The 27,177-nt window shown below is 36.8% G+C and overlaps 4 protein-coding genes and 1 long non-coding RNA gene across 9 annotated transcripts; 2 read left to right on the plus strand and 3 right to left on the minus strand.

Moving 5' to 3' along the window:
* Window positions 1-291: 291 nt before the first annotated feature.
* LOC130508581 (uncharacterized) lies at window positions 292-2,537 on the minus strand. Its single transcript, XM_057004160.1, has 5 exons — window positions 1,686-2,537; window positions 1,483-1,609; window positions 1,066-1,377; window positions 751-963; window positions 292-672 (listed from the first exon to the last, which is right to left on the minus strand). Exons 1-5 carry the CDS (start codon window positions 2,024-2,026, stop codon window positions 292-294), a joined length of 1,374 nt encoding a protein of 457 aa, XP_056860140.1. The 5' UTR covers window positions 2,027-2,537.
* Window positions 2,538-3,422: 885 nt separating this feature from the next.
* Window positions 3,423-4,873, minus strand: LOC130507957 (uncharacterized). Its single transcript, XM_057002846.1, has 3 exons — window positions 4,412-4,873; window positions 4,223-4,322; window positions 3,423-4,135 (listed from the first exon to the last, which is right to left on the minus strand). Exons 1-3 carry the CDS (start codon window positions 4,852-4,854, stop codon window positions 3,464-3,466), a joined length of 1,215 nt encoding a protein of 404 aa, XP_056858826.1. The 5' UTR covers window positions 4,855-4,873; the 3' UTR covers window positions 3,423-3,463.
* LOC130507956 (uncharacterized) lies at window positions 4,781-8,742 on the minus strand. The gene is made up of 2 exons (XM_057002845.1): window positions 8,627-8,742; window positions 4,781-8,308 (listed from the first exon to the last, which is right to left on the minus strand). The coding sequence occupies exon 2, from the start codon at window positions 7,196-7,198 to the stop codon at window positions 4,913-4,915; it is 2,286 nt and encodes a 761-aa protein (XP_056858825.1). The 5' UTR covers window positions 7,199-8,308; window positions 8,627-8,742; the 3' UTR covers window positions 4,781-4,912.
* A 7,350-nt stretch (window positions 8,743-16,092) lies between these two features.
* On the plus strand, window positions 16,093-20,886 carry LOC108843290 (probable pectinesterase/pectinesterase inhibitor 34). Its single transcript, XM_018616453.2, has 3 exons — window positions 16,093-17,123; window positions 17,281-17,417; window positions 20,016-20,886. The coding sequence occupies exons 1-3, from the start codon at window positions 16,141-16,143 to the stop codon at window positions 20,711-20,713; spliced, it is 1,818 nt and encodes a 605-aa protein (XP_018471955.1). The 5' UTR covers window positions 16,093-16,140; the 3' UTR covers window positions 20,714-20,886.
* Window positions 20,887-21,983: 1,097 nt separating this feature from the next.
* Window positions 21,984-24,997, plus strand: LOC108835918 (uncharacterized). 5 transcript variants are annotated; one of them, XR_008941903.1, is made up of 9 exons: window positions 21,985-22,319; window positions 22,397-22,635; window positions 22,985-23,092; window positions 23,192-23,375; window positions 23,471-23,666; window positions 23,754-23,926; window positions 24,002-24,069; window positions 24,149-24,484; window positions 24,601-24,997. It is a non-coding gene; the product is annotated as an uncharacterized LOC108835918 (long non-coding RNA). The 5 variants fall into 5 exon arrangements; XR_008941902.1 differs by having other exon boundaries at window positions 21,984-22,319; window positions 23,754-24,069; XR_008941895.1 differs by having other exon boundaries at window positions 24,002-24,484.
* Window positions 24,998-27,177: the final 2,180 nt, after the last annotated feature.

Below are 27,177 nucleotides of genomic sequence, written 5' to 3' on the forward strand. Positions count from 1 at the left end.
CGTAAAGGGAACGTAGAATTTGACACGTAGATTCGTCGTAAGGTTTCGTCGTTCTTTACACGTCCACTTACTCGTCAATTCCTCGTGAGTTAACGAGGAATTTGCTTCGATTTTTATAACTAATTTATTTTTTAAATTTAAATTTTAATATTATAGAAAATAATTATTTCAAAAATATTAGAAATATAAATAATTACTAATGCGAAAATATTAAAAATTTGGAATAAATTAAAACCGAAAATATTATATAAATAAAAGTTTAGAATTTTAATATTACATAGAAAAAAAAAACTAAGTCGGGCCGGGGCGGTGGATCGTTTCTCGGTAGAGGTCTTCACTCCTCCTCTGTAGTTCCTCCTCTTGCTGCTGAGTACGAGAAGGCTCGGGAACCGGGTTCCGTCGTCGCATATCCGCCAACAACTCCTCCCATTGGGGATTTCCAGAAGATATAACTTCCAGAAACCCCTCCACTCCACCCATACGAGCTTGGAATGATTGGCGCGTAGACTCCAACTCCGTCTGCGTCGACGCCAACTGAGTCCGCGTCGAGTGTAACTCCGAACGCAGCTCAGTGACTTCGTCGGCTCGTCTCTGACCATAAGACGATGTCGCTCTTGGGACATCGTTGACGGAACCGATTCCCAACGTACGTCCCTTTTTCTTAGGGACGACCTACAAAGAAAAAATAAAGTTTAATGTTAATAATTTAAAAAAATAGATTAAAAGTAGATTAAAAGGTAAAATTTTTACCTCCTCGTAAATCTGATCCACTTCTTGAGTGGATAATACGACCGGTATTCCATCGGGAGATTGCTGGGTCAGCTGGGTTTGGCGGTCTTCAATCCGAGCAACGACATCGTTGTAGATTTGCTCGGACCTCGGATCCACAAATACCCCCGCCTTGGTCTTGTGGGTCCTCTCGTAAAGCTCTTTAAGAGACGGGAGTTGTCCCGTCTCTTTGGCCTGAAAATATTTAAAATTTAAAATGTTAGAATCAATATACATATATAAGTACATATTAATTATTAAAATATTTAATATGAAAAAAAATTAGAAACTAATTACCATTTCCAAGCGGACACGGGCATGGGGTTTTTGACCCGTACAGTGAAGCATCGGGCCGTTGTCGTGCTCGTCTTTGGTGTTACGAGAGGCGGAGCAGGCGTTGGAGATCGCAATGGATGATGGCAGCTCCCAGTAACCGATGAGACCATCGTAGACATCCTTGGTCAGCTCAGCGGGTTGCCCGTCCTTGTAGCCCTTGTAGATCCAGTCCTCCTTCCAGTTGCCTACGGTGTCCAACAACCGCTTCTTCGCCTTTGCGGTGAACTCCCGTTTCACGTCCTCGTGAACCCCGATGGACCAATGGTATCTTTGCTGCATTTTTAAACCCAAAAAAATTAATAATTAGTTAAAAAATATTAATGAAATAAAAGTTAATAATAAAAATTAAACATAAAATAATTATTTTAAAAAACTTACAGCAAACATCTTGAACCACGTGTTTCTAACGTGGTGCGGCGTCTTTTTCCAGTTTGGGTGAGCCTCTGAGAAGTATCCTTTGATGATATCGGATACGCTCGTAGCGACAGAATTGTCGACCCCAAACCTGAAAAAAACAAAGTTAAAGTATTTAAAAAAATATTAATAATTTTAAAAATATTTAAATAAAAAAAATTACGTACCACAGAGTCCCCTCTGGTCGGTCGGGGTCTAAAACCGGTAAACCGGCTCGGCCTGGTTGAGCGAGAAGATCCTCAACCGTGTACCGAGCAAAAGGAGCGGTCGGCGGCACCCGCAACTCCGGATGAATGTATCCGGGTGCAACCGGATCTGGAACCGCCTGAGGTGTAGCAGGTGGGGGTGGTGCACCAGATGGGGGAACCGGTGGTGGCTGTGACTGAGACTCCGGGACAATCTCCGGGATGGAGGAACCGGGAGCTGAAGATGATGATCCAGCAGCAGGATCACCACAGAACATCTGACTGTAGTGGGGGGTTTTCTTCTGCTTGTTCTTTCTAACCATCTGAAAAAAAATTCAGATTGTTAGAAAAAACAAGTAGAAGAAATCAAACTAATCAAAATTCTCTACACTAACCACCTAATCAACTATAAACCTATCTAAATTCACTAAACTAAACCACCTAATTCTAGAGAGAGATTAGAGAGAACCTTGGGAGGTGTAGGAGAGGAAATTGGGACGAAATGAAGTGGCTGGTTCTCGCGGGTATATATAAGATTACATAGGGACGTAAAGTCCTCGTAAATTTACGACGAAACAGCAAGGCCCGTGTCATAATTTACGACGATTTTGCAAGGCCCGTCTTTTTAACTTTACGACGAAATTGCAAGGCCCGTGTTTTTTGTTCACGTGGATATTACGACGAAACCGTGGATTTAGCATTTGTTTTTTACATTCCCTAAACCCTAAACCCCAAATTCCTAATTTTTATTATTTTTTTAATCATAAAATTTTAATTATATAGGTTTAATTTATTTTTTAAGTGAATCGAAACCGTATATATATAGATTGAGGTTTGGGGTTTAGGGTATAGGGATTTCATAAAAACATGTTAATTCCTCGTAAACAAGCGTGGTTATTACGACGAAAAAAGAAACAATCCTTGCTAATTCCACGTAAGCAAGTTTCGTCGTAAAGACCTCGCAAGCTTACGTGGAATTAGCAAGGATAGTTTCTTTTTTCGTCGTAAAGGACACGTTAATTACGAGTTTTTAACGAGGTTATTTTGTGAATCCCTAAACCCCTAACCCTTTACCCTAAATCCCTAAATCCCTAAACCCCTATCCCATTACTAGTAACATCTATATGTGTTAAGTTAATTTAATCAAGAAATTTTAAATATGCATGTTTATTAAGTCTTCTTGAGTGAATTGAGTTTAGCAATGTAAACCTTATATATGATTCATTTATAAGTTAAGGAAGTTTTGGTTAATTTTGGGTTTGATGTTTTAAATTCTTAATTTTTTTAATCATACAATGTTAATTATACAGGTTTATTGTGTCTGCTAAGTGAAAACATATATAGATTGAGGTTTGGGGTTTGGGGTTTAGAGTTTTAGGGATTCAAACACGAAACTCGTTAAATCAACGTAAATTAACGAGGTCTTTACGACGAAACAGCTAAAAAGCTTGTTATTTCCACGTAAGCTGATTTCGTCGTAAACACCACGCACGCTTACGTGGAATTTGCAAGGCCCGTGTTTATTTTTAACGTGTGCTTTACGACGAAATCAGCTTACGTGGATTTTGCAAGGCCCGTGTTTTTCTTTACGAGGAATTAACGTCGATAACCTTAAAATCCCTAAAAATGTAAACCACAAACACCAAACCTCAAACATCCTTTAACTTATAACTCAATCTCAAACACCAAACCCCATACCCTAAACCCCAAATGCATTAATCAAGTCTGAAAATAAATAATATTTTTAAAAAATTACATCATCATTCAGATACATCATCATTCTCTTCAACACTAGAAACATCATCACTTTCATTAAACTCGTCCTCAACAGCATCGTCAGTGGTATCGTCGGGAAGATCTTCATACTCATGATTATGCGGATCAATGAGTAGGATGTCTTCCATTTGTTGTTCAGGTTCTTCGACTTCATTGATGTGTTCTTCTTGCAAAGGTGGTTCTTCTCCACCGATTATTCGTCCACGGGGTGTAACTTTGATAACAGCTAACCAACTTATTCCAGATTCTCGCAACCTCGGGTATGGTAGGAAGCTAACTTGGTCTGCTTGCGAAGCTAATATGAAAGGCTCGAATTTGTTGTACCTCCGTCCACCATTGACAGCAACTACACCGAATTTGTTAAATCGAACACCTCTGTTGACCACGGGGTCGAACCAGTCACATTTGAATATGACGCATTTCAGCTTCAATAACCCAGGGAATTCCACTTCAATAATCTCCTGCAAGATCCCGTAGAAATCGGTTTCGCCTTTCACACAAATTCCATAATTGCTGGTCGCCCGGTGTTTACCATACTCGTACGTATGAAAAGTAAAGCCTCGTGAGAAATACATTGGTGATGTGGTGACCTTTGCAAGTGGACCCTGAACTAATTCGTGAAACCATATGGGATAATCTGGATCCTCATATTCAACCTGCAAAATTAAATTAAAGAGAACATTGAAACAAACGTCTTTCGTTACACCCCGTGGATGAAACAAATATCGGATTGGAGTAAATACCTGACTCTTCAACCATTTAATAAAGTGTCGATCTTTCCTTTTATCTACCTCACTTGTGGATATACCTGGGATAGCTTCTTGGACTTGACTAACAAATAGGCTGTAAAATGCACATATTTTATTAGTTATATCATCATTTGAAAAATATATTTTAATTACAATTAGTTTAGAACTTTCCATATATGTTACCTTTCAAAATAGCGCATAAATGGATCCTCACAATTAAGTAGAATGTAAGTGTGTGCACTATGGGCGTCTTCATCACTCGACCACCAAACCTCTTTCGTTTTCCCACCCATTCGTCCAATCTGGCTAAAGATATCCGGAACACCAGCAACTGCATATGTTGGGGCAACACCACCATCATCATATCTTTTTGGAGCTCTTTGTCGGGTCCGTACATTAGGTGCAAAGTAGTACGATGTGAAGTGAGATGTTTCTTCCGTCAAACTTCCAGCAATTATGGAACCTTCAACCATTGCGAGGTTTTTTGCCTTTCCCTTCAAATATTTCATGGCCCGCTCATACTGATACATCCATCCATAATGTACTGGTCCTCGAAGCAATGCCTCATACGGGAGGTGGACAGCTAAATGCTCCATGACGTCAAAAAATAAGGGAGGAAATATCATCTCCAAGTTGCACAATAAGATTGGAATGTTCTCGTGAAGTTGTTCTACGACATCCTCTTTAAGAGTGCGAGTGCTCAAGTCCCTGAAAAATGCTCCAATGGCTTTGTATATTCCAAAAACAATTAAGCAAATTATTAGTGCATATTTTTGAAAAATAAATTAAGAAATTAATTAGTGTGAGTAATAATATATTACCTGCAAGTGCTTCATGTACTTTTGTTGGAAGTAGCTCCGCAAATGCAAAGGGAACTAGTCTTTGCATAAAGACATGACAATCATGACTCTTCATCCCGGAGAACTTTTGGCCCTTTTCAACACATCTAGAGAGGTTTGAAACATACCCATCAGGAAACTTCACTGCTGATGCAACCCAGTTGAACAAGACCGACTTTTGTTCTGAAGACGATCTGAATACCGGTACAGGAACTTGTCCATTGCTTTTTATATGTAACTCGGGTCTTGAGCAAATATCAGGCAAGTCCAACCTAGATTTTTGATTGTCTTTTGTCTTCCCTGGAACATTCAATATTGTATTCATGATGTTCTCAAAAAAATTCTTCTCAATATGCATCACATCTAGGTTGTGGCGCAAAAGAAGATCCTTCCAATACGGCAACTCCCAAAATATACTCTTCTTGTGCCAGTTGTGCTGAACTCCATAATAATCAGACATATTACCGGGAACATGCCAATTACCACCACAACGAACTGTTTCTTGAGCTCCGTAGTAATCGATTTGCTGTTCAATTTGTTCTCCAGTTAAATACGGAGGAGGAGTGTCTCTCACAACCCTTTTCTGCCTAAACAATTTCCTGTTTCTTCGATAAAGATGATTAATGGGAAGAAATCGCCGGTGACAATCGAACCAACTTGTCTTCCTACCGTTCTTCAGCTGAAATGCATCTGTCGTTCCATTACAATATGGACAAGATAATCTCCCATGTGTAGTCCACCCAGACAACATCCCATAAGCAGGAAAGTCACTTATGGTCCACAAAAGCATCGCTCGCATCGTAAAATTTGTCTTCGTTGAGCAGTCGTACGTCCTCACCCCTGTTGACCACAAATCTTTCAACTCTTTTATCAGTGGCTGTAGAAAGACATCCAGAGACCTTTTTGGATGGTTCGGACCAGGTATTAATATGGTCAAGAACAGAAACTCCCGTTGCATGCACGTATCTGGAGGCAGGTTGTATGGCGTCATAAAGACTGGCCACAATGAATATTGTCTCCCTGACATACCGAAGGGACTAAATCCGTCCGTGCATAATCCCATATACACATTTCGGCTATTGCTAGCGAATTGTGGATATATTTTGTTAAAATGTTTCCAAGCTCTTGCATCTGATGGATGAGTCATCTCACCATCCGTCTGAGTATGCTCGGCATGCCATCTCATTTTTCCAGCAGTCTCCTCAGATTGGTACAATCTTTTCAATCTGTCGGTAATTGGTAGGTACCACATCCTTTGGTACGGTACCCTATTACGTCCTCGTCCTTGCGGTTTGAATCGTGGCTTCTTGCAGAATCGACACTCTTCTAACTTCTCATCATCTCCCCAGTAGAGCATGCAGTTGTCGATGCAAACGTCTATCATCTCAGAAGGCAACCCCAGACTATAAACTAGTTTCTGAATCTCATAATAAGAATCAGCAGAGACATTGTCTTCCGGCAAATACTCTTTAAACAAGTCTGTCCATGCATTCATGCAACTTTCAGGTAGATTATGATCAGTTTTAATACTCATCATTCTAGCAGCCAACGACAATTTAGAGAGACCTTCTCTACAACCACTGTAAAGTGGCTGATTCGCAGCATCTAACATTTCATAAAACTTTTTTGCATCTATGTTAGGTTCTTCAACTTCATCATCATCATGAGCAACAAATGCATCAGCTACCATATCATGAACCCTATCATAATTATCTACCATCTGCTCCTCCTGATAGTATCTATGTTGATTATGCAAATGATCAACCGGTTCATTCTGAAAATTGCTATTACTACTACTAGCTTCATTCTCATAATTATAACCTTCTCCATGTTGAAACCAGATATAGTAATTTGGCATGAAACCTCTATTTATTAAATGCTTCCAAACATTTTCACGAGTTGCCAGTTTTGAATTGTTGCATTTTCGACAAGGACAAAACATCTTACCGCTTTCTTGGGCGAGCGGTGTAGAATCTGCTTGATGCATAAATGTCTCTAGTCCTTCCAAATACTCTTTCGTCACTCTCCCGTTAGCATCTTTATGCGTGTACATCCATCTCCGCAACTCTAAATAATTTCCATCACCAGACATTTTTTTTTTCACGTTTTTAGATTTTTTTTTCTTTTGCATGTGGTGTGTTTCAAATGTTCCTCAAATGACATATTTATAGGAAAATTCAAAATTGGTAGGTGAGATTTTACTACGAATTAACGACGAAATATGGGTAGTTAGACAAGATAAAAAACGTGTGTCACCTAAAATTAGGTGACACTCGCAAAAACCACGTAAATATTTTCCTCGTTAATTACACGTTAATTATTACGTGTTCATTACGACGAAATGCTGTTTCCTCGTAAAAACGACGTTCCTTTACGTCTGGTTTACGACGAAACTCTTTCGTCGTTAATTAACGACGAAATAACGTGTTTATTGTCTTTTCACGTAACTTCCTCGTAAAGGCCTCGTAATTTTACGAGGAAATTATTTCGTCGCTAACTTTCGTCGCTAAGCCCGTGTTTTCTTGTAGTGTAAGCAATGGATGGTGGTTTAGATTTACTCTTTGTCTGAAGACACTCTATCAAACCGTCCATACCAATATGGTCTAAAACCACCCATTAACAAAAGCCGTGGGTAACAATATTTTCCAACTACTTTTCATAACTTGTGATCGTTATTTCACGCAACGGGGCTTGGGACAATTGGTTTTCATCACTTGTGGTCGTTATTTTCCATCCAACAAGCTCAAACCAATTCATAGCCTTTGTCTAAAGACATAGTTATTTTCTGTCTGAAGACTATTTTAAGCCGATGGTTGTTTCTGAAAAGCCGTGGGTACTAAATTATGTATTACTTTCGATCCCCCATACATCTCTTTCTTAGACATGCACTACCACAACCAACAGTTTCTAGGGAGATGGGTTTAAATATCATTTGGGTCTAAAGCTTTCACGCAACAGGGACTCGGGACGATGTCCCCAAAATAAGGATCTGGCTAGAACACTATAAGTGTCTGCCCATGATCTATTTGGGGTTTGATAAAACTAAAACTAAAGTAAGAATCTTCAGGAGAACAGTGTCTACCGGTTCCATAATACTAAAAAACCAAAGCAATAAAACATAAAAGACTAAAGAAGTAAAAGAACTTATCTGTTTTTCTTGTTGCTACTTCTTTAGCCGTTCAAGTCAAAGATTCACACTGATCTTCAATCTGTCAATGATGGTTTCTCCACACCCCACGTACTGTAAACAGAGAGAGAAAGAGAGAGGCTAAAGTGAGTGATATTATTACTTCCATAGTGAAAACAAGTAAGAGAAACAATCTTTGAACTCAGAAACGTATGTATCTAACCAATTTCAAGACAAGATATGGATAACATTCCATAACAGAACATCAAAAAAAAAGTAACCCGAATCTAGAGAACGATTCAAGTTCTAAGTTATACTGTAAATCAGAATTATCATTGATATCATGTCAATTGCTAAAATACATACAATAATCTCAAAGAAAACTTATCGTCCGTACTAAAACAATTAACCTAGACAGAGACGAGACATTACCTCAACGATGATTCCACTCCGATTCAAGCGCTTTCCGGATCGCTACAACAATAGTCAAAGAAACGATTAAGGAAACTTGAAACCTTAAACCAAAATCGTAAAACCCAATCGATCGCATCAATCAAGCCCTGTGAACTTAACCAAGAAAAAACAATTCACGATCAATCAAGATTTTAAAAAAAAAAGAGAGAGAGATTTAATAAAAAAACTTACTAATTTAAGAAATTTCGTGAACTTCCGCTTATGAGTTTTATCTCCAGAAATTTCGAGAAATAGAAAAATTGGGAGAGAAAAGAAAACCCTAAAAAGTGAATAACCGAGGAGACATTCTCTCTCGGATATCATCAATGTATCTTTAAACAGCAACAACGAATACATTTTCAATCGGACGGCGTTTATTTTTCCAAGTGCATACAATTTAGCTTTCTCCTCAAGTTTTTTTCCTGTTCTGCAGATTAAATGAGTTTCACTCCTTCGCTAAGAAGGTTAGTTACTGAAAATAGATAACAGAGCTTCTCTCTCCTCTCCTAGAGAGAGGTTTCTCTCTCGAAAAACTCTATACCTCTTATCACACAACAATCTTTCAGAGGATGGAGTTTGATTAGAGAGGAAGAGAGCTCTGTTTTGTTTTGTTTATAATAGGTTCGATCAATAGATCGACTCAATGTTCCGCTTTGTCGGATTAAAATTTTCGCTTTGGCGATTTTCTTTTTCACTTAGGTGATTTTGTTGTGTTTCAATCAAAATCAGAGCAGTTCTTCAAGTTCTTTTATTTATCTCTGTTTTTGATTGATTTTAATAAAATATCCGATAAACTTCAAAGTTATGTTGTTGCCCTCTTTCTCTAAGTTAATCCCCCATCCCGTTTGAATCTGAGGATTCCTTCTTATTGTTGGTTATCCTTAATTCTCTATTCAGATTGGTGTCAATCTTTGTTTTCATTCTGATTTCAGACAAAGTATCCTTGATGAATGGTTGAATTAAGTTTTTCGAAACAGCTTGGTTGATTACGTGCAGGTTCAGTAGAGATGGAACTTTCTTTGTGAAAGTGTTCCAACAAAGAATTTGCTCTTAATCTTCATAAGATTTCGTTGTGTTTCATATCCGGCGATTTGGTATGGAGTTTCTTTAGATTCAATGGTTGTAAGAGAAAGAAGACTGCAAGTAAAATCAAGGAAGAAGTTTGTTGCAACGATCCGCCGCGGCGGAAAGTCAAAGAACGGAGGAGTAATTGCAGAAACCACGGTGGTGAAACTCTGGCACTGGTTGGAGATCTGATTTCAGCATGAAGGACGCGTGGAGATACGTGTGGTGCTTGGAGTCTCCATAAACCTACACGTGGAAATATGAAACTAATCTCTTCTGTTGGGTTTAAATATTATTATATTTTATCTTATTTGGGCTTCATCTGTAAAATGATTTCACTTGTATGTGTATTGGGCTACTGTTATGGAGTAATAAAAATCCAGAAGTTGAGAAAAAAAAATGAGTTTCAAATATAAGTTTAGCAGTTTTAAATTAGACCCAACAAAGCCCATTTTATTTTTTATTTACGCTCCATCTTTTTTTCATTGAAATATAGGGTGTGATTGGTAATGGCTGTGAGTGTTTTCCACAGTCCTATTTATTTCTAAAGCACCAAAATCAGAGCAATCTCTTGATAAGCTTTCAAGAAACTGTTTAACAACATTAAAATTCAATCTTTATAAACCAGATTTCAAACTAGCTTCAAGTCTATGAGAATAACTTGATCAAATTACAAAAAATAAAAAAAAACTTGAAAATATGGTCATATACATTGTGACAGAAGATTATTGCCACATAAAGCCACCCACAACGGGGATTTAACCAATCCTTAGCACGTATTTTTAGACAAATCAGATTTAAATAATAGTATTTAATTTGCATAAGTTAAGGAAGAGTCCTTAACTAAGGAATTTAAGGAGTTGATCCTTAATGACGTGGCAATACCCGATTGATGAAATTTTTAACTTTTTAAAAAAAAAATTAAACCCTAAGACCTACACCCTAACCCCTAAACCCCATAACTCTAAACCCAAAGTCTAGATTAATTAACCCAAGTAGTATAAATGTGTATTTACACTCTTTAATAAAGTCTATTTTGGTCATTTTTTTCTCATAGACTATATTTGTGACAAAAATATTTTTTAGATGTGAACAATTGAAAAATAATGTTCATGATAGACGTAGACATTCATAATTGAAAAATAATTTAATTGAAAATATTTGGAACAAATTTGATGATAAAGATTAATAATTATTATATATTTTTATTTAATTATGCAATTAATAAAAAATAAATTTCACTTTAAAAAATATTATTTTTTTCCTAAAGACTCCAAATTGGGGAACACTATTCGACACCTTATTTTGACTAGAATCCTTAACTATTCAAACAAAAAAAAAACAAAAAAAAAATAATATAATAATAGTAAGGACTCCAAGAAGGAATCCACCATTGCGGATGTTCTAACAAACAAACAAACAACAAACAAACAAATCTTAGCAACTTCTCAGTCCAACAGCTGGAAAAAATCTCAACACATCTCTTTGTTTCTTCTTGTTCTTTGGCCAAAACAGATATGTGGAGAGATAAATACAAAGAATAAAACTTTTTTTTAGTCTTCCTCATCTGAACAAGGCTTAAAGTTCTTCAAGCATTTTCCCTTTGGTCTCAGAAACCCCACAGAGTCACAAACACAACCGTGAACGCACAAACCACCTGGTACACAGTGAAAGTTGCTCCACTTTATAAACAGCACCAAGATGAGAAGTTCGTGGAGCTGAAGAGAACTGACAAAATTTATTCACTGCAAAAGTAATATCCGGCCGTGTGGTAGTCAAATACATCAAGCGACCAACAAGTCGTCGGTAAATCCCACGATCCTCAATCATATCACCATGTTCTTTGGATAACTTCAAGTTAGGTGTCATCAGAACTGAAGATGGTTTACACTCAAGCATTCCCGTCGATGTCAAAAGCTCCAGAGCATACTTACGTTGGCAAAGAGATATACCATCTGCAGTTCTTGAAATTTCCAGACCCAAAAAGTACTTAAGACTCCCAAGATCTCTCAACTAAAAGAATCCCTTTAGATCACTCGTGAGCTTAGTTGAGACATCTGCATTGGTGCTAGCAATGATTATGTCATTAACATAAACTAACACAGCAACAAAATCTTCAGCAATTTGCCTCACGAACAGGGTATGATCACCATGAGCTTTCTGAAACCCAAGCATAAGAAGAGATGTAGAGAACTTCTTAAACCACTGACGAGATGCTTGTTTAAGCGCATATATCGACTTTTTTAACTTGCAAACAGAATTTGTCGGTACTTCTTTAAGACGTTCTTCACACCCCTCAAGAAGCCTCATATAGATTTCTTCATAAATTTCTCCATTGAGAAAAGCATTAGAGATATCAAGTTGATGAAGAAACCATTGCTTGGAAGCGGAAATCTTCAATAACAACTTTACTGTAGCCATCTTTGCCACAGGAGAGGAAGTTTCATTATAATCCAAACCTGCCTTCTGCGTATAACCCGTAGCAACCACTCGAGATTTACGTATCTCTAACGTCCCATTGGCATTGAATTTCAACATATGCACCCAACGACATCCAGTAGCTTTCTTTTCTTTAGGTAAAATAACAACATCTCATGTATCATTCTCCTCCATAGCATCAAGCTCTTTACCAGCAGACTCACTCCATTCCTTAGATTCCCGTACCTCAGAAAAAGATTGTGGAATGGGTATGTTTGTAATGCTATTGATATAAGCAAGAAGATGTGAAGAAATTTTAGAATATGAAAGAGTAGAAGAAAAAGGATAAGAAGAGTCATTGAGTGAATAATAGTGAAAGTCCTTGAGCTGAGCATGAACTGTTCTTTGTCTTTTAGAAATTTATGGTGGTGAGGGTGAAAGAGGAGAAGATGGAGTGTGAAAACCTGATGGTACTGAATCCTTAGAAGAGAAGAAATGAAGTGACGACTCATCTAACGTCTGTTTTGTAGCCATAGGAAATATATCCTCATGAAAAGTAACGTTGCGAAAGATGTATATAGTATTACTCTCCAAATCCATAAGCTTGTAGCTCTTATATCCAGACGGGTAACCCAGAAACACACAAGCACGAGAACGAGGCATGAACTTATGACGCTGCTTCTGAGATGTAGAACTATAACATAAACAACCAAATGTTCTAAACTGATTATAAGATGGAGCTTTACCCATCAGTACTTCACAAGGAGACTTGTTTGACAACAATGGAGAAGGGATCATGTTGATAAGAAACGCTGCAGTGAGAACACAATCACCCCAATACTGCAACGGGACTTGAGATTGAAACAGCAATACACGAGCAACATTGAAATTTGAAAATATGCTGATGTTTTCTCTCCACAACAGAGTTTTGCTCTGGTGTCTCATGACAAGAATGGTACGTGATGATCCCCTTCTCTCTGAATAAATCTGTGAAACTAAGCTCAGGAGCATTATGACGTCGAACAGCTTTAATCTTGACGTTGTACTGAGTCTCAATTTGTTGAACAAAAGCAGGGAATATATGGAGAACATCACGCTTGGTTTTAAGTAAATAAATCCATGTTGTACGAGAATGATCATCAACAATGGTGAGAAAATACTTAAAACCATCTAATGTTAATTCCATTGAAAAGGGTCCCCAAATGTCAACATAAAGCAGCTTAAAACTCGAAGTACAAACATTGTTCAGAGAAGAATATGATAGTTTCTTCTGTTTGGCAAGATGACAAACACGACAATGTGCTGCTCCTTTATTCTTATGCTTAGTAGTTCCTAAAGCTTCAGATATTGTATCCAATCTTCTGTAAGATGGATGACCAAGCCTCTTGTGCCATAAACCAATATCCACCACTGCAATAATCTTGATAGGTGAACTCTTAACATCCATCACGTAGAAGTTTGCTACACGCCTACCATGTCTAATCGTCCAACCCTTGGTAGGATCCTGAATGGCACAAGAAGTTACATCAAAGACAACCCGTGAGCCAATATCATCTGTCAAGGAACTGATACTGAGAAGGTTGAGCTGAAATTCTGGTATAAACAAGACATTGTGGAGGACAATATGTTCATTGAGTTGAAAATGCCCACACCACTAATCTTAACCATCATTCTATTAGGCAAGTTCACTTCACTGATCACAGCAGAGTCAATGGAACTAAATAAACTTCGGTCATGACAAACATGGTGATTTGCTCCAGAGTCAATTACCCAAGTTTCATTGGCAAGAGTATGTCGTGAAACAGTCAAAATACCAATAAAAGCAAGAGTAGTGGAAGCAAAAGAGATACCAGTGTTATCCATGGGTTGTTTAGAAGAAATCGCTTCATTCGAACCAATAGTGACACTCGGCAACTGAGAACTGAAGAAAGCAATGAACTGCTGGAGTTGTTCTTTGCTTAGATTGCTAACAAGGCCATCCATAGTTATCGGCTTCTGATCAGAAAGCACAAGAGGAAAAGAGACTTGAGCTGCAACAGGTCGAGGTTTCTGATTTTTATCACCAGAAGACTTGTTGTATTTGGAAACAAAACCAGGAGGGAAGCCATGCTTCTTGTAGCAGAGCTCTGCAATATGACCAACGCAGTTACATAAAGAGCAAATTGGTCTTCCCTTATTTGGACCATTCTGAACATAGCATATAGCTGATTCAATCATCGAAGAAGTCACATTCTCGGAGACAATGAAAGCCGCAGGAGGTATAGCAGTGGAGAAACCACGCTGGCTATCATCTTGATCGAGAATATTATAAACTTCAACCAGAGATGGTAAAACCTTCTTCATGATGATCTGTCTACGTAAAATAGCATAAGACTCATTCAATCCAGCAAGAAATTTAGAAATCTTGGCTCGATCTTCCTTCTGCTGCATCTTGATAGCATTACCACAAACACAATGTGTATCTGGTTCATCAGGGCTCTCCAGATATCCCATAACATCTTCAGAGTTGTATAATAATCTGATAAGAACATTGAACCCTGTTTAAGATCTTGAATCTCTTGAGTAAGGTTAAATGTCCGTGGAGATGTGAAAACGACCATGGAGATCACGCCAGATATCGGCTGCATCAGTCAAGCGAAGATACTTCGATAGATCCGAGGTGAAACAAAGTTCAATAACCATGATTTCACCATACTATCGCATCTAGACCAAATACGAAAAGTAGGATCCGATGTATCTGGACGAGTTAAAGTCCAATATACAAATCATATCTTATTCTTTGCATCTAAAGCGATTTTCATAGCAGCATTCCAATCATATTAGTTCAAACCATCCAATCGGAGAGAGATCAATTGTAAACCTGGATGATCATATATGTGCATAAAGAGAGGAGATTGAGTTGGATCCATCGAATCGGGAACATTCACAGCTCGCGAGGTGCCGATGTTGGGATCTGCAACTATTAGAGGAGATTTAGGAGGTGGATCATCGTTATCGGTGTATCGAATCGTACGGCGAGAGATCCGAGCAGATTTTCGCGGAAGTTTCTTCAAGGATACCATCATAGAGGAGAGGAATCAATAAGCAAACACGAATCAAGCTCTATAAATGGAGAAATCAATCGAAAATAGCTCAGATGACTCTGATACCATATTACGATTCATGGTCGAGAGAAAGAAGATAAGAAAAGTTTGTTAGAAATGAAAAATATATTTTTTCATTAGTTTGAAACTCTGTACAAAGTAACATTTATATACAAACTGTCACTAAACCAAAATTGTGGTAAACCGGCAAAAGGAAACTGAATTTAACCAAATAATAAAACTCAATACGGACCATGCCGGAGACAAAACCGAAACAAGTCGGAATCCATAGAAAAAACAAAAGAAGAAACAACAACCAGAGTTAACCGGAGATAAACCGATCCACATATGTACAAGATCGGATCAAAAAAAACAAAAGAAGAAGATTATATGGTTGCCGATGGCGAGGAGGCCGCCGGCCACCAGAACACAAGCAACTTTTGCGAAAACTTTCTAGAGAGATGTGAGAGTAAATGCTTTTGATATATTTTTCTATTAACTAACAAATGGTGACTAACACAAGTAACTAAACTCGAAATTATTAACAAAGAAAAAAACTAAACTCGAATAAAAGACATAAATTAAAATGATTTTTTGTCAAAAAAAAGAACATAGAGAAAACCAAAGTGAATTGGTTTAAAACCCAAAAAAATGATGAAATTAGCAAACTAGATACAGTATGATATGACAAGTTTGCTCTCTATCAACTAAGGTCAAGGTGAGATTTAGAGTATTCACTTAGGGTATAAATTTTGTATATAAACTGTAATTTCTCTAAAACCAAATGTATTCTTATTCTTAGCTTATGACTCAACGACGCGTGTCCCTCATATAATCACCTCCACTCTCGTTACACTCACTCATATATATATACGCACTAAACATCATCCAGAATGTAAAATCACAAGAAAGAAAATATAAAACAAAATGGGCTACGAAAGACTCGGACCATCCAAACCAAGTGGTTCGGTCGCAGCCACCACAGCTCCTGCTCCGAACGTGAACCAAGTCTCCACGTCAACACAACCGGAGAATACTACTAACGGGAGAAGAAAGAAGCTTCTAGTGTCGTCAATCGTCGTAGCTTTCGCACTTATCCTCGCCGCCGCGATTTTCGCCGGAGTCCGATCAAATGTCAACTCTTCCCAAGACGTCCCAGGCCTAGCTCGGAAACCAAGCCAAGAAATCTCAAAAGCCTGCGAGCCGACTCGTTTCCCCGAGCTATGCGTTGACTCGCTCATGGACTTCCCCGGCTCACTCGCCGCCTCCTCCGCCAGAGATCTGATCCACGTGACGGTGAACATGACGTTACACCACTTCAGCCACGCGCTCTACTCATCTTCCTCCTTCTCCTTCCTCGACATGCCACCGCGTGTCCGCTCCGCCTACGACTCATGCCTCGAGCTGTTAGATGACTCCGTGGACGCGCTCTCACGCGCTCTCTACTCCGTCGTCTCCGTCTCAACCGGTCAAACGAAGCCTCAAGACGTGATGACGTGGCTGAGCTCGGCTCTTACGAACCACGACACGTGCGTGGAAGGGTTCGATGGTGTTGGCGGCGACGGTGGAGTGAAGGATCAGATGACAGATGCGTTAAAGAATCTCTCGGAGCTCGTTAGCAACTGCTTAGCGATATTCGCAGCGAACGGTGACGGAGACGGGAATGACTTCGCTGGAGTGCCGATACAGAACAAGAGGAGGCTGTTAGAAGCAGGAGATGAGAACTTGAAGTTCCCGAGATGGACCAAGAGAAGAGAGCGTGAGATCTTGGAAATGCCGGTGACTCAGATACAAGCTGATATCATCGTCTCCAAAGACGGCAACGGCACGTGCAAAACTATATCGGAAGCTATAAAGAAAGCTCCTCAGTACAGTAGCCGCCGGATTATTATTTACGTCAAAGCCGGAAGGTAAATATACGTTTTTATCCTTGCCTTTTCGAAAATTTCTCGATGTCTGTGTAATTTTACGTCAGTGAAAATGATGAAAGTGACCTCTTATAGTTGTACGGAAAAGCGTTAATAATTGCGTTACATCTCAGTGAATCTTTTGTGTTATTTTCGGAAGGTACGAAGAGAACAACCTCAAGGTCGGTAGGAAAAAAATTAATTTGATGTTCGTTGGAGATGGGAAGGGTAAAACTGTTATTTCTGGAGGGAAGAGTATATTTGACAATGTCACCACTTTCCACACCGCTTCGTTTGGTAAGTTTTCATTCCCTTGCTACCCCTTTTTCACTTTTTAAAAATAGTACTGCAAAATGACAAATGGTAAGTTCGTGTTTAGAGAAAAAAGACAAATAGTTAAAAGTAACAAAAAATACAATTAAACAAATTACAAAGAATTACAAAGAATTATAGATTGAGACTTTTATATTTTGGGGGTCGAAGATCAGAAGATCTTTGTGGCGCTAAAACTAAATAAAAAAAAAACTAAAGGATCCTTTAGTAGTAATCACAGTAAAATCATGAAAAGAGTTTAGTGGCGGTCAACATTTTTGATATAATTTTTAGCAAAACAAAAAAAAAACATTTTTGATATAATTCTTTAAAAAAAACATTTATGATATAATTGTATTGTTTCCCTATTGAAATACATATATTTATATATATGTCTCTTGAAATAAAAAGAAATGTATATAAAAAGAGGAAGGAAAAAAAGAAAGAAATAGTAAGGAAAGTTCTTGGAATCAGAAACTGTAAAGGGGGCCAGAGCTAGCTGTGTAGATTGCGAAGTGATAGGTTCAGAGTGTCCGACAGATTCTCTTAAAGCGAGAACCGTTTACAAAATTAGTTGTCTTTTACCACTTGTTTTTATTTTTGAATGGATTATGGTATGGATCGATCACTAAAGAAAGTTAGTTTTAAGTACTGTTACAAAAAAAAAGAGAGTTAGTTTTAAGTAAATTGTACGTACTAACCAGTAAACAAAGCCATAGCGTAAACATTAATTTTTAAACTTTTTTTTGTCTTAGTCATCTTTTCAACAGAATTTTTTTTTTTTTTTAACACATTACTTCGTACCGCTCTCCGTTCCAACTAGGGCTGGACGTTCGGATACCCATTCGGATTTCGGTTCAGTCCATTCGGATTTCGGGTTTTCGGGTTTTCGGGGTCAAAGATTTCAGCCCCATTCGGATATTTCTAAATTTCGGTTCGGGTTCGGTTCGGATCTTTGCGGGTTCGGTTCGGGTTCGGATAACCCATTTAAAATGTTTTTAAATTTTCAAAATTCAATATATACTTTAAATTTTCAAAATCTATAAGAAAGATAATATATTACATATAAATTTTCATAACATATATGTCAAAATACCTTAATTTAACATATAAATTGGTTTTCTTTGAATATTTGGATAAATAATCAATAGATATTTAACTATTTTTGGTATTTTCAGTATACTTTAGCTATTTTAAACATTTACTTTTGACTATTTGCATATATTTTCCGAGTATTTTGGAAAACTTAAAGGTATCTTATATATTTTTAATATTTTAATATACATTATATATAAAAATAATGTATATATTTAAGTATATAAATTTATTTCGGATACATTCGGGTACCCAAAATACTTCGGTTCGGATCGGGTTCGGTTTCGGTTCTTTAAATACCGAAATTTTGAACCCGTTCGGATATTTAATCAATTTCGGTTCGGGTTCGGTGCTACTTTTTCGAATCGAGTTCGGTTCGGTTTTTCAGGTTCGGATTATTTGCCCAGCCCTAGTTCCAACATATTTCTACCATTGCGCAGAGCCACAGACTAACTTTAAATTTCTGCCAACATTTTTTCTCACTCACGGTAGTTGAGACCTAATTTGTGTACTTATAAGTTCTTTGGTACATTTACTTGTTTGTTGTTTTAGAGAAGATCAGGACATCTTCGTAGATCTTTAAAATCAATCTCAATACAAATTATATCACGTTACTCAAAAACAAATCCATTTGGTTTTTAGTTTGAAACCTATTTTCCATATTTAAATTTGATCAGTTTTTTTATGCTTCGTAGTTCAGTTACTGTTTTTTATAGGATTTTTAGTACGATAATGAAGTTTTGGTTAGGTAACACACTTACACTGAACCGCACATCCTATGTGGTGCTGCCGCTTATCCAACCAAACTCACATGCATGTTGTTGTGGTCTTAATGTGCATTGAAGGCAGTCTACTCTACTCAAATCATAAAACATTCTTTGGTAAAATAAAGTTTAAATACATTACACTCATCTAGAACTCATTTATATATCCCACATCCAATTACGTACAAGAGTAAATGCATTGCACGTTCCATATGTCCTAATTTCTATGCATATTCAAATCTACATATATGTTCCTTGTATCATATATGCATACACATCTAGAAGGATAAACACCCTCACATGGATCGCAACCTAAAGTTGGAGGTAGGGCGCAATTGCTGACCCACAAATTGGTACATATATATACACATTCATGATAGGATACATAGAAGAGTTGCATTTATTTATTTATATATATATATATATATATATAGTTGGATGTAGGTCATTAACATTGCTAATTTTGTGGTTGGCTGTGTTAGAGATCACTACTTTCATTAACATTAATTTCTTCTATGTAAAGACATTTCTCAAAAACTCGTCTTTGATTTTAAGTAATATAAATCCAATTTATGTTTTCTTTTGAGTTCATTTGTTGAATCTATATTTTGAGATAAACTATTATTGATGATGAGCTAACGTAATTACATTGGTTTCTGATGTTTAATAAATTTAGAGTTATCAAACACAAAAGCATAACCGTGTTTCTTGTTTTGTTTTCCAGCTGCGAGCGGAGCCGGTTTTATTGCAAGAGACATAACATTTGAAAACTGGGCCGGTCCGGCAAAGCACCAGGCAGTCGCGCTCCGCATTGGGGCTGACCATGCGGTGATATATCGATGCAATATAATTGGTTACCAAGACACACTATACGTCCATTCAAACCGCCAATTCTTCCGTGAATGTGATATTTACGGTACAGTCGATTTCATTTTCGGTAATGCAGCCGTAGTGCTACAAAACTGTAGCATCTATGCACGCAAACCCATGGACCTTCAGAAAAACACAATCACAGCTCAAAACCGGAAAGATCCAAACCAAAACACCGGAATATCGATACATGCGTCTAGGGTTTTGGCCACCCCTGATCTCCAAGCGGCCAATGGTACCATCCAGACGTATCTAGGCCGACCGTGGAAGCTATTCTCTAGGACGGTTTACATGTTATCGTATATCGGTAGTCATGTACATACGAGAGGATGGCTGGAGTGGAATACTACATTTGCTTTAGATACTCTATACTACGGTGAGTATTTGAACACGGGTCCAGGGTCAAACCTTTCGCAACGTGTGAATTGGCCAGGGTATCGGGTCATCAATTCGACTGCTGAGGCAAACCGGTTTACGGTGACGGAGTTTATATACGGTTCGTCGTGGTTACCTTCAACCGGGGTTTCTTTCTTGGCCGGATTAAACATTTAGAAAATAAAATGATTTTCTTTCCAATGCATTGTTTCATTCTTGTGTCCTTATATTAATGGACATATGATTAATCTTATCCTATTTATATACATAATTTTAACATTTTAATTGTATGATTTCTGGATATATATTATTCAATAAGATCGTGACTCGAGGATAATTTACATCTGCAATAGTCTTTACGGTGGTACTAATCATATAATTCGTTGCGATTGAAGTAATCGTTGGGTGTTCTGTGGATACACACAACCTAGTTTTATTTTACATAAATTTTGAACATATATATATATATATATATATATAATGTTTATCTTAAAAAGAAATATGTGAACTTTAGTGTTTTTATGTGCATGTTTGAATATTCATTATATATATATAATGTTTATCTTAAAAAGAAATATGTGAACTTTAGTGTTTTTATGTGCAAATATTTGAAAGCTTTAATGAATATTCAAACATGCATTGTTTTATAAAAAAACTATTTTTAAAAAAGGGAGAAATGGAGGCGTCGGTGACGGTACGAACCAATGTGACTAAAGTCAATAAGGTCACAGCCAGAACCGACACCGACTGTGGGGTCCACGATTTTGTGTACTTTAGTTCCAATTATTCGAGGTCCGATTCACTCACTATCCAGGACCAGCGATACTTCCAAACACCAACATGTTAATAAATTATAAATTATTCTGATTTAAACTAAGATTAGCTATAACCTGCTGTTTTATTTGCTTCACGTGAAGAATTAGAATCTATTATAGACTTGTGAGGTCGACAAACTACACCAATCAACTATTTTCAGTTATAAATTTTCAACTCTCCATTATCTCCAATCAGTTATCATATGATCCATATATGTTTAATAGATTAGATATAATAATTAATTAAATGTGGCACCAAGGGAGGACGTAGAAACCTAAACCCCAGGCCTAAACCTAATTAGCCGGGAGTACACCCATTATATATAATTTTAAAGTTGGGGACATTTCATAATCAAGTTTTATAATAATTGCTTAAAGAAAACTAAATATCAACCGGGGGCACATGCCACCGTAGGCTTGTCTGTGCCTTCGCCCCTGTTGGCACCAGCACTGCCACGCGGAACAGTTTGAATAGTAATCTACAGGTTGCTATCTAACTATACTAAAAGCCAAATATAATCCACAGAGAAGCTATCCACGTCAGAAAATTTAATCGACCAATAGAAGCCTGTTTTGTTTCCACGTCACCCGTTTTTAGGCCCTATTATTTCAAATATATGTTAGTGATTTAATTTGGCCCATAATCCCTAACTAAATGAAAGTCATCGAGACTCTTCTCTTTCTTCTCCGTCTTCGATATTCTCTAAGCTTCGACGTTTCCTCTTCTTGAAACGATCGTCGATTAACTCCATCTTCTACAATCAATCCTTCTGAATCTCATTTATGGCTTTGTTTCGCCTTTCTCCATCTAAGTGTATTTATACCTTTTTTGTTTACCCCATCTTCTGAAGCGCTGTACTTCATTAGAGAGACTGAGATGCGGACGCATGTGTGACGATTCCGTTGGTTGGGTTTCGATCAGTCCTTTCACCTTCTTTCCATCCATCGCAGTAAACGAGATAGTAAACGTCAGTGTTTGTTTGATTTTCTTTAATCTGTAGATTATTTTAAGATTTCTTATTGTTTCTTTGTTCTTTTTCTGCAGATCGTTTGTTTATGACGAGGTATGAGTTACCCAATGGTTTTACAACAAGTGAACATACTCAATGCTTGGAAATCTGGTGAAAATGGATGCTCTGATGTTACAACAAGAGAGAACCGGCAGATCCGTGGTGTTGTGTTGTGTGATGTGTCTGAGATACCGTAAGGTCTTGGTTCTCAACACATAAGAAAGGCGGCGAACTCATGGCCTAAGTGTTTCATGGGTGTCAACATGCTCCTCAGGTAATTCATAATTGAGGTGACATATAACTCTCTTTTTTTTTGAGAAAAATGTCATATAAATCTTTCTTCTTGCTTTCACTGCCTTTTTCAATTCAAACCAGAAAGTTAAATTCTTTGTTTTTGACCTATCAGAGTCGACAATGATTCAAGGTTCTGATCTGATCTGTTGCTACTAATTGCTTTATCCAGTAAACTAATCTGATATATTGTCAGTTGAATCGTTTTTCTTTTCATGGATCTTATTTTTTATAAAAACTTCGATATCCATTAAACTTACTTTGGTTTCTAATTTTGCTTATGCATTTGGTTTCCTATGAACTGACCAGTTTGTCTTCATTTTTTTTTGTAGAGCTTTTGTGAACTGGGAAAACATTGATTCGTGAATAAGAGTTGCAGAGCCATCCTTGAGCTTGGTATATCTCAGCCAGCTCTGGACATTCCTGAACTGTTATGGAAGGTAGAATATTCAGTCCAATACATTCACAGAAGTAAAATATTCCTCAGACTTTTGAATCGATTGGATCATTGGAAGAAACTCTATATTTTTGTGTGGCAGACATACATAGGACACGGGTTTATATGAGAGACTCTTGGACCGCACAAAGCACTAGAAGGTGTGGGTTAGTTTTGCAAAATTTGAAGCTTCTGCTGCAGAACAAGAAGAAGACTAAGAAGAGGAAGAATAAGAAGAAACAGATGCTATTGAACGCAAGAAAGAGTGCATCAGACATGCCAGAGGGGTAACTTTTAAACTACATGTTTCTATATGAGTTTTAATGATTCCTTTTGACATGTTTTAATTGTTTTCCTCTTTCTTTTACTTGGCTCTACTCAGAGATTTTCGAGAGAGTCAACAGCTACTACAAAGACTCTGCAGCAGAGTTGAAAGAAGAAAGAGCTTCACTATTGGAGGATTGGCTTAACATGGAGACAAACTTTGGTAATCTCGGGGATGTGAGTGTGGTACAATCTTAGCTCCCGAAGAAGCTCAAGAAGAGAAAACGAATCACCAGAGAAGATGGCTCTATAGAGTACGTTTTGCAATACATATATCATTTCTCAGTTTTGATATTTTTTCGATTTTGATAAACGAAGGCATCTTGCCGAAGTACCTCCAGGATCTTCACGAGAAGCATGAGAGCTGGATCCTCCCATTTGAGGGTGGGAACCATGGCATACTGTCTGTTAGCGGACCGTCTTTACAGATGGATAACACTCTGCATCCTGACATCAAAGACTGTGTCTTTTACTTAGAAGGAAACCATATGCATTCCAGCATACATAAGATAACGTTGTCTCATTTCTATTTGTGCTAAATGTATGAAAGATAGGTCTAGCTTTAAGACTGGTTCATTGGTTTTAACAGGTCCCTGCTTTGGTTTCAGACTGTCAACCAAATATTGACTGCAGCAGACATATTGAAGCATACAGTCAGTAAGTTCTTATGACTGTTACTGTCACCACAATAGATCCCTAAACATAGCTGATGTTTTCTTGATTGGTGTTGATGAAGGTATATGCACACCAGGTTGCTGAAATCTTTTACTTTTTTCAAACTTTTAATTATGCAGTTGTGAAGCATCTTGGTAACGTTTTATACTTTGTTGTTTAGGTTAGTCTTCCCCTGTTATATGTGTCGAGTCTACTGCTTGATAGCTGCTTAGTTCATTGTTGTGTTTTATTTTTCTGATGAGTTGCAACTGTTTACTTATTATTCCCCCAACAGAGATGTAACTGTCTACTTATTTTTGTGGGACGAGGCTGCGTCAATCTTGAGGGGTCTCTTGAAAGCAGGGGATAAACACAGTCTGTGATGTTGGTGCCATGGTTAATCCAAAACTATTTGGAGGTAAGCACCATCTACTTTCTGCTTCATGCCAAGCTGATCTCATACACGTTTTACACCAAGAATCTCCTTACATGTTGATTTATCTCACAATTTGTTTTTTTTTTCTCTTAAACCAGTGAACCTGTACTTAAACTCCACACTAGGGACTAGGTTCTTTTTCGACACCAACCTCCCTGAAATAACAGAGTTTGTCAGCAGTTAAGAACAGAATACTCTAGTAACAGAGATTCTCCGCATTGTGATGCTACCATACATACTATATGCAGGGTGGGAGGTGCATCATCCCAAGTTTTCCTAATGTCGACACTCTCGAAAGGAGTAAGAGAGGAAGGTTAAGTGAATTTACAGATCTTTTTTTAGCAATAATAATGTTTAAATAGGTCTCAATTTTTAAATGTAAATTTGTTCTCTCTTTTTGAGGTGCCAAGTACCAATCTGCTGATTCTGGAACGCCTGTAATTTTAGAATACTTTGCTTATCTCCCTCTACTGTCACAGTTGGTTCTTCTCCCTAGACATACTCTCATTCCTTAAAATAGAAGTTGACGTAAATTGGAATTTGTATGGGGAACGCCTCTGCTTGATGTTGAAGGAGAAGTTTCAGATTGTGTTCTGATTATTACAGATTTTGCAGACTATTCAATTGTGTTCTAATTAAACGAATCTAAAACCTTTAGCATTGTTTTAAGTTGACCAAAGAAAAACAGTCGTGCTAAACCTTTCTGAGTTGTACATTTTATTAGTCTTCTCCTGTTATTTATAAGACTAGGTGCGTAGCTTTAACAATCTCTTTTTTTTTACCACATTTGTTAACACTAAAAACCATAGTTTCATAAGCTTAGAGAGAAACTAAGAACAAACAGAGAGAAAAAAAATCAGCCCAACACCGACATCTGGTTTTCTGGCAACATTCACAACCACATCATAGTATTCAGAGTAATTTTTAATTAAATCACAAGTTTTCCGCAAAAGGAATATTTTTTTTAGATATCAAGGTCCTGAGATCTGGCTCCTGTTTGCATTTCATCTAAAATTTTTATTATTCCAAACATGTAGCCAAACAAATCAAAGACACGATGTCAACGTGCCGGATTTCAGAAACATGCTCTTGAAACTCTTTCTCTAACCGGCCTACTTCGCATCCTATTGCTGTTGCAACCTCCTCATCTGCAACAATGATTTTAATCAGAGTTCGTTTCAAGCTAGGAGCATAAAACAATGACAAATCCGCAAGTAGAACTTGGTGCACTGCATACTGTAGTTTGACATAACATTGAGCATTCTAGAACCATTTCCTCTCTTTGCAGTCTTGCTAAACTGAGCAAACAAACCATCAGTATTTTTGAAACACAATATTTTATAAAATTGTTACTTTAAAATTGACATTTCATTATTTTATCAAATTGTATTATATATATTTTAACTGAATTGTAATTGTCTTGGAGTTAGACTAATTTATTATCATGATCAATTTAATTAGTGTAAATGTTTTTTAAAACTTGAAACTTCTTGAATGAAATATAGTAATATATAAACTTCAGATTTTATTTTAATAAATAAAATAATAACAATATATATAATTACTATTTTCTAAATTATTTTTGCTAATTTTGTATTTTCTGAAAATAGAGAATAATGAAGATTGCTGTCACTTAAAAAAAACCAAAAATGATTATTAAAAATAAAAATATGGTCTCAAAATTCTATTCATTATTTATTTCTGTATAATATCATTTTTCAATTTACAATCTTTTGTTTTCAAATGCTTCATAAAATTAATATACATAAAATAATTTTTATTACTATAACTTAACTTAATATTGTTATAAAATAACAATGTATCACATTTTCAATATAAAAATAAAACATTGTTTTATTTCTACTTATTTGAATAGTATGTATATGAATTAATTATTTATCAAAAGATAACTATGTATTTATAAAATCAAAAATGGAAATGTATTCTTACACTAAAAATCACAAATTTAGTAAAACCAAAGTTCAAAGTATAATCTGGCTCTCCACTAATCACAAATTGGTTTTAATTGGTTGTTTTTACCAGGCTGATGAACACCCTTAAATAACTCATCTTCTTCCTCATTGCTTAGACGAAAACAACACCATCAGTCCAAACACAAATGTTGAAACATATGATCGAGAAATAAACTATCAACACACTTTTCCGCGCGTAGCGCGGAGAAAGAATCTAGTATATACAACTGCTTGTAAATAGCGATTGTGTTGAAATTTCCTTAGTCAAGTGATTAAATGTTTATTTTTACAGTTTTTTTTATTAGAATTCAATTTCATTGTCTTTATCACCATATTGTAGGGTTGACTATGGATCACAATCAAACTGATGACACACCGAAAATAACGATTATATCCAAAAAAATAAGAAGATTTTAGGAAAAATACGGTAACATTAATTGTTTTTGCCATATATTTTTTTTTGTTATTTGTTTTTAAAAATCACATACACAAAGCAGGAAAAGCAACTCTTACGGAATGTACATGATCGTTTATCTTATTATGAAATGATCTTTGGATCTTAGCCAATCGTCTGAGACCATCAAATAGTAAATCAACTCCTTTTGATCCTGCACTAATGGTGGACAAATTCATCAACCCTACACTTCATAAGTAGAATTCACAGGTTTTAAGATCTCTAATAGAATCAGAAAGAAGCAACCT

Source organism: Raphanus sativus, chromosome 2 (genome assembly GCF_000801105.2).
Source record: "Raphanus sativus cultivar WK10039 chromosome 2, ASM80110v3, whole genome shotgun sequence".
NCBI lineage: Eukaryota > Viridiplantae > Streptophyta > Magnoliopsida > Brassicales > Brassicaceae > Raphanus > Raphanus sativus.

Excerpts from the sequence above, each read along its gene's own strand:
- LOC108843290 (XM_018616453.2), top strand. The coding sequence starts at position 16,141 with ATGGGCTACGAAAGACTCGGACCATCCAAACCAAGTGGTTCGGTCGCA. Across the intron at positions 17,124-17,280 it reads ATTTACGTCAAAGCCGGAAG|GTACGAAGAGAACAACCTCA; the intron begins GTAAATATACGT and ends TATTTTCGGAAG. Across the intron at positions 17,418-20,015 it reads TTTCCACACCGCTTCGTTTG|CTGCGAGCGGAGCCGGTTTT; the intron begins GTAAGTTTTCAT and ends TTTGTTTTCCAG.
- LOC130508581 (XM_057004160.1), bottom strand. The coding sequence starts at position 2,026 with ATGGTTAGAAAGAACAAGCAGAAGAAAACCCCCCACTACAGTCAGATG. Across the intron at positions 1,378-1,482 it reads CGTGGTTCAAGATGTTTGCT|CAAAGATACCATTGGTCCAT; the intron begins GTAAGTTTTTTA and ends TTAAAAATGCAG. Across the intron at positions 964-1,065 it reads CCCGTGTCCGCTTGGAAATG|GCCAAAGAGACGGGACAACT; the intron begins GTAATTAGTTTC and ends AAATATTTTCAG.
- LOC130507956 (XM_057002845.1), bottom strand. The coding sequence starts at position 7,198 with ATGCAAAAGAAAAAAAAATCTAAAAACGTGAAAAAAAAAATGTCTGGT.
- LOC130507957 (XM_057002846.1), bottom strand. The coding sequence starts at position 4,854 with ATGATATTTCCTCCCTTATTTTTTGACGTCATGGAGCATTTAGCTGTC. Across the intron at positions 4,323-4,411 it reads TTTATGCGCTATTTTGAAAG|CCTATTTGTTAGTCAAGTCC; the intron begins GTAACATATATG and ends TGCATTTTACAG. Across the intron at positions 4,136-4,222 it reads TTAAATGGTTGAAGAGTCAG|GTTGAATATGAGGATCCAGA; the intron begins GTATTTACTCCA and ends TTAATTTTGCAG.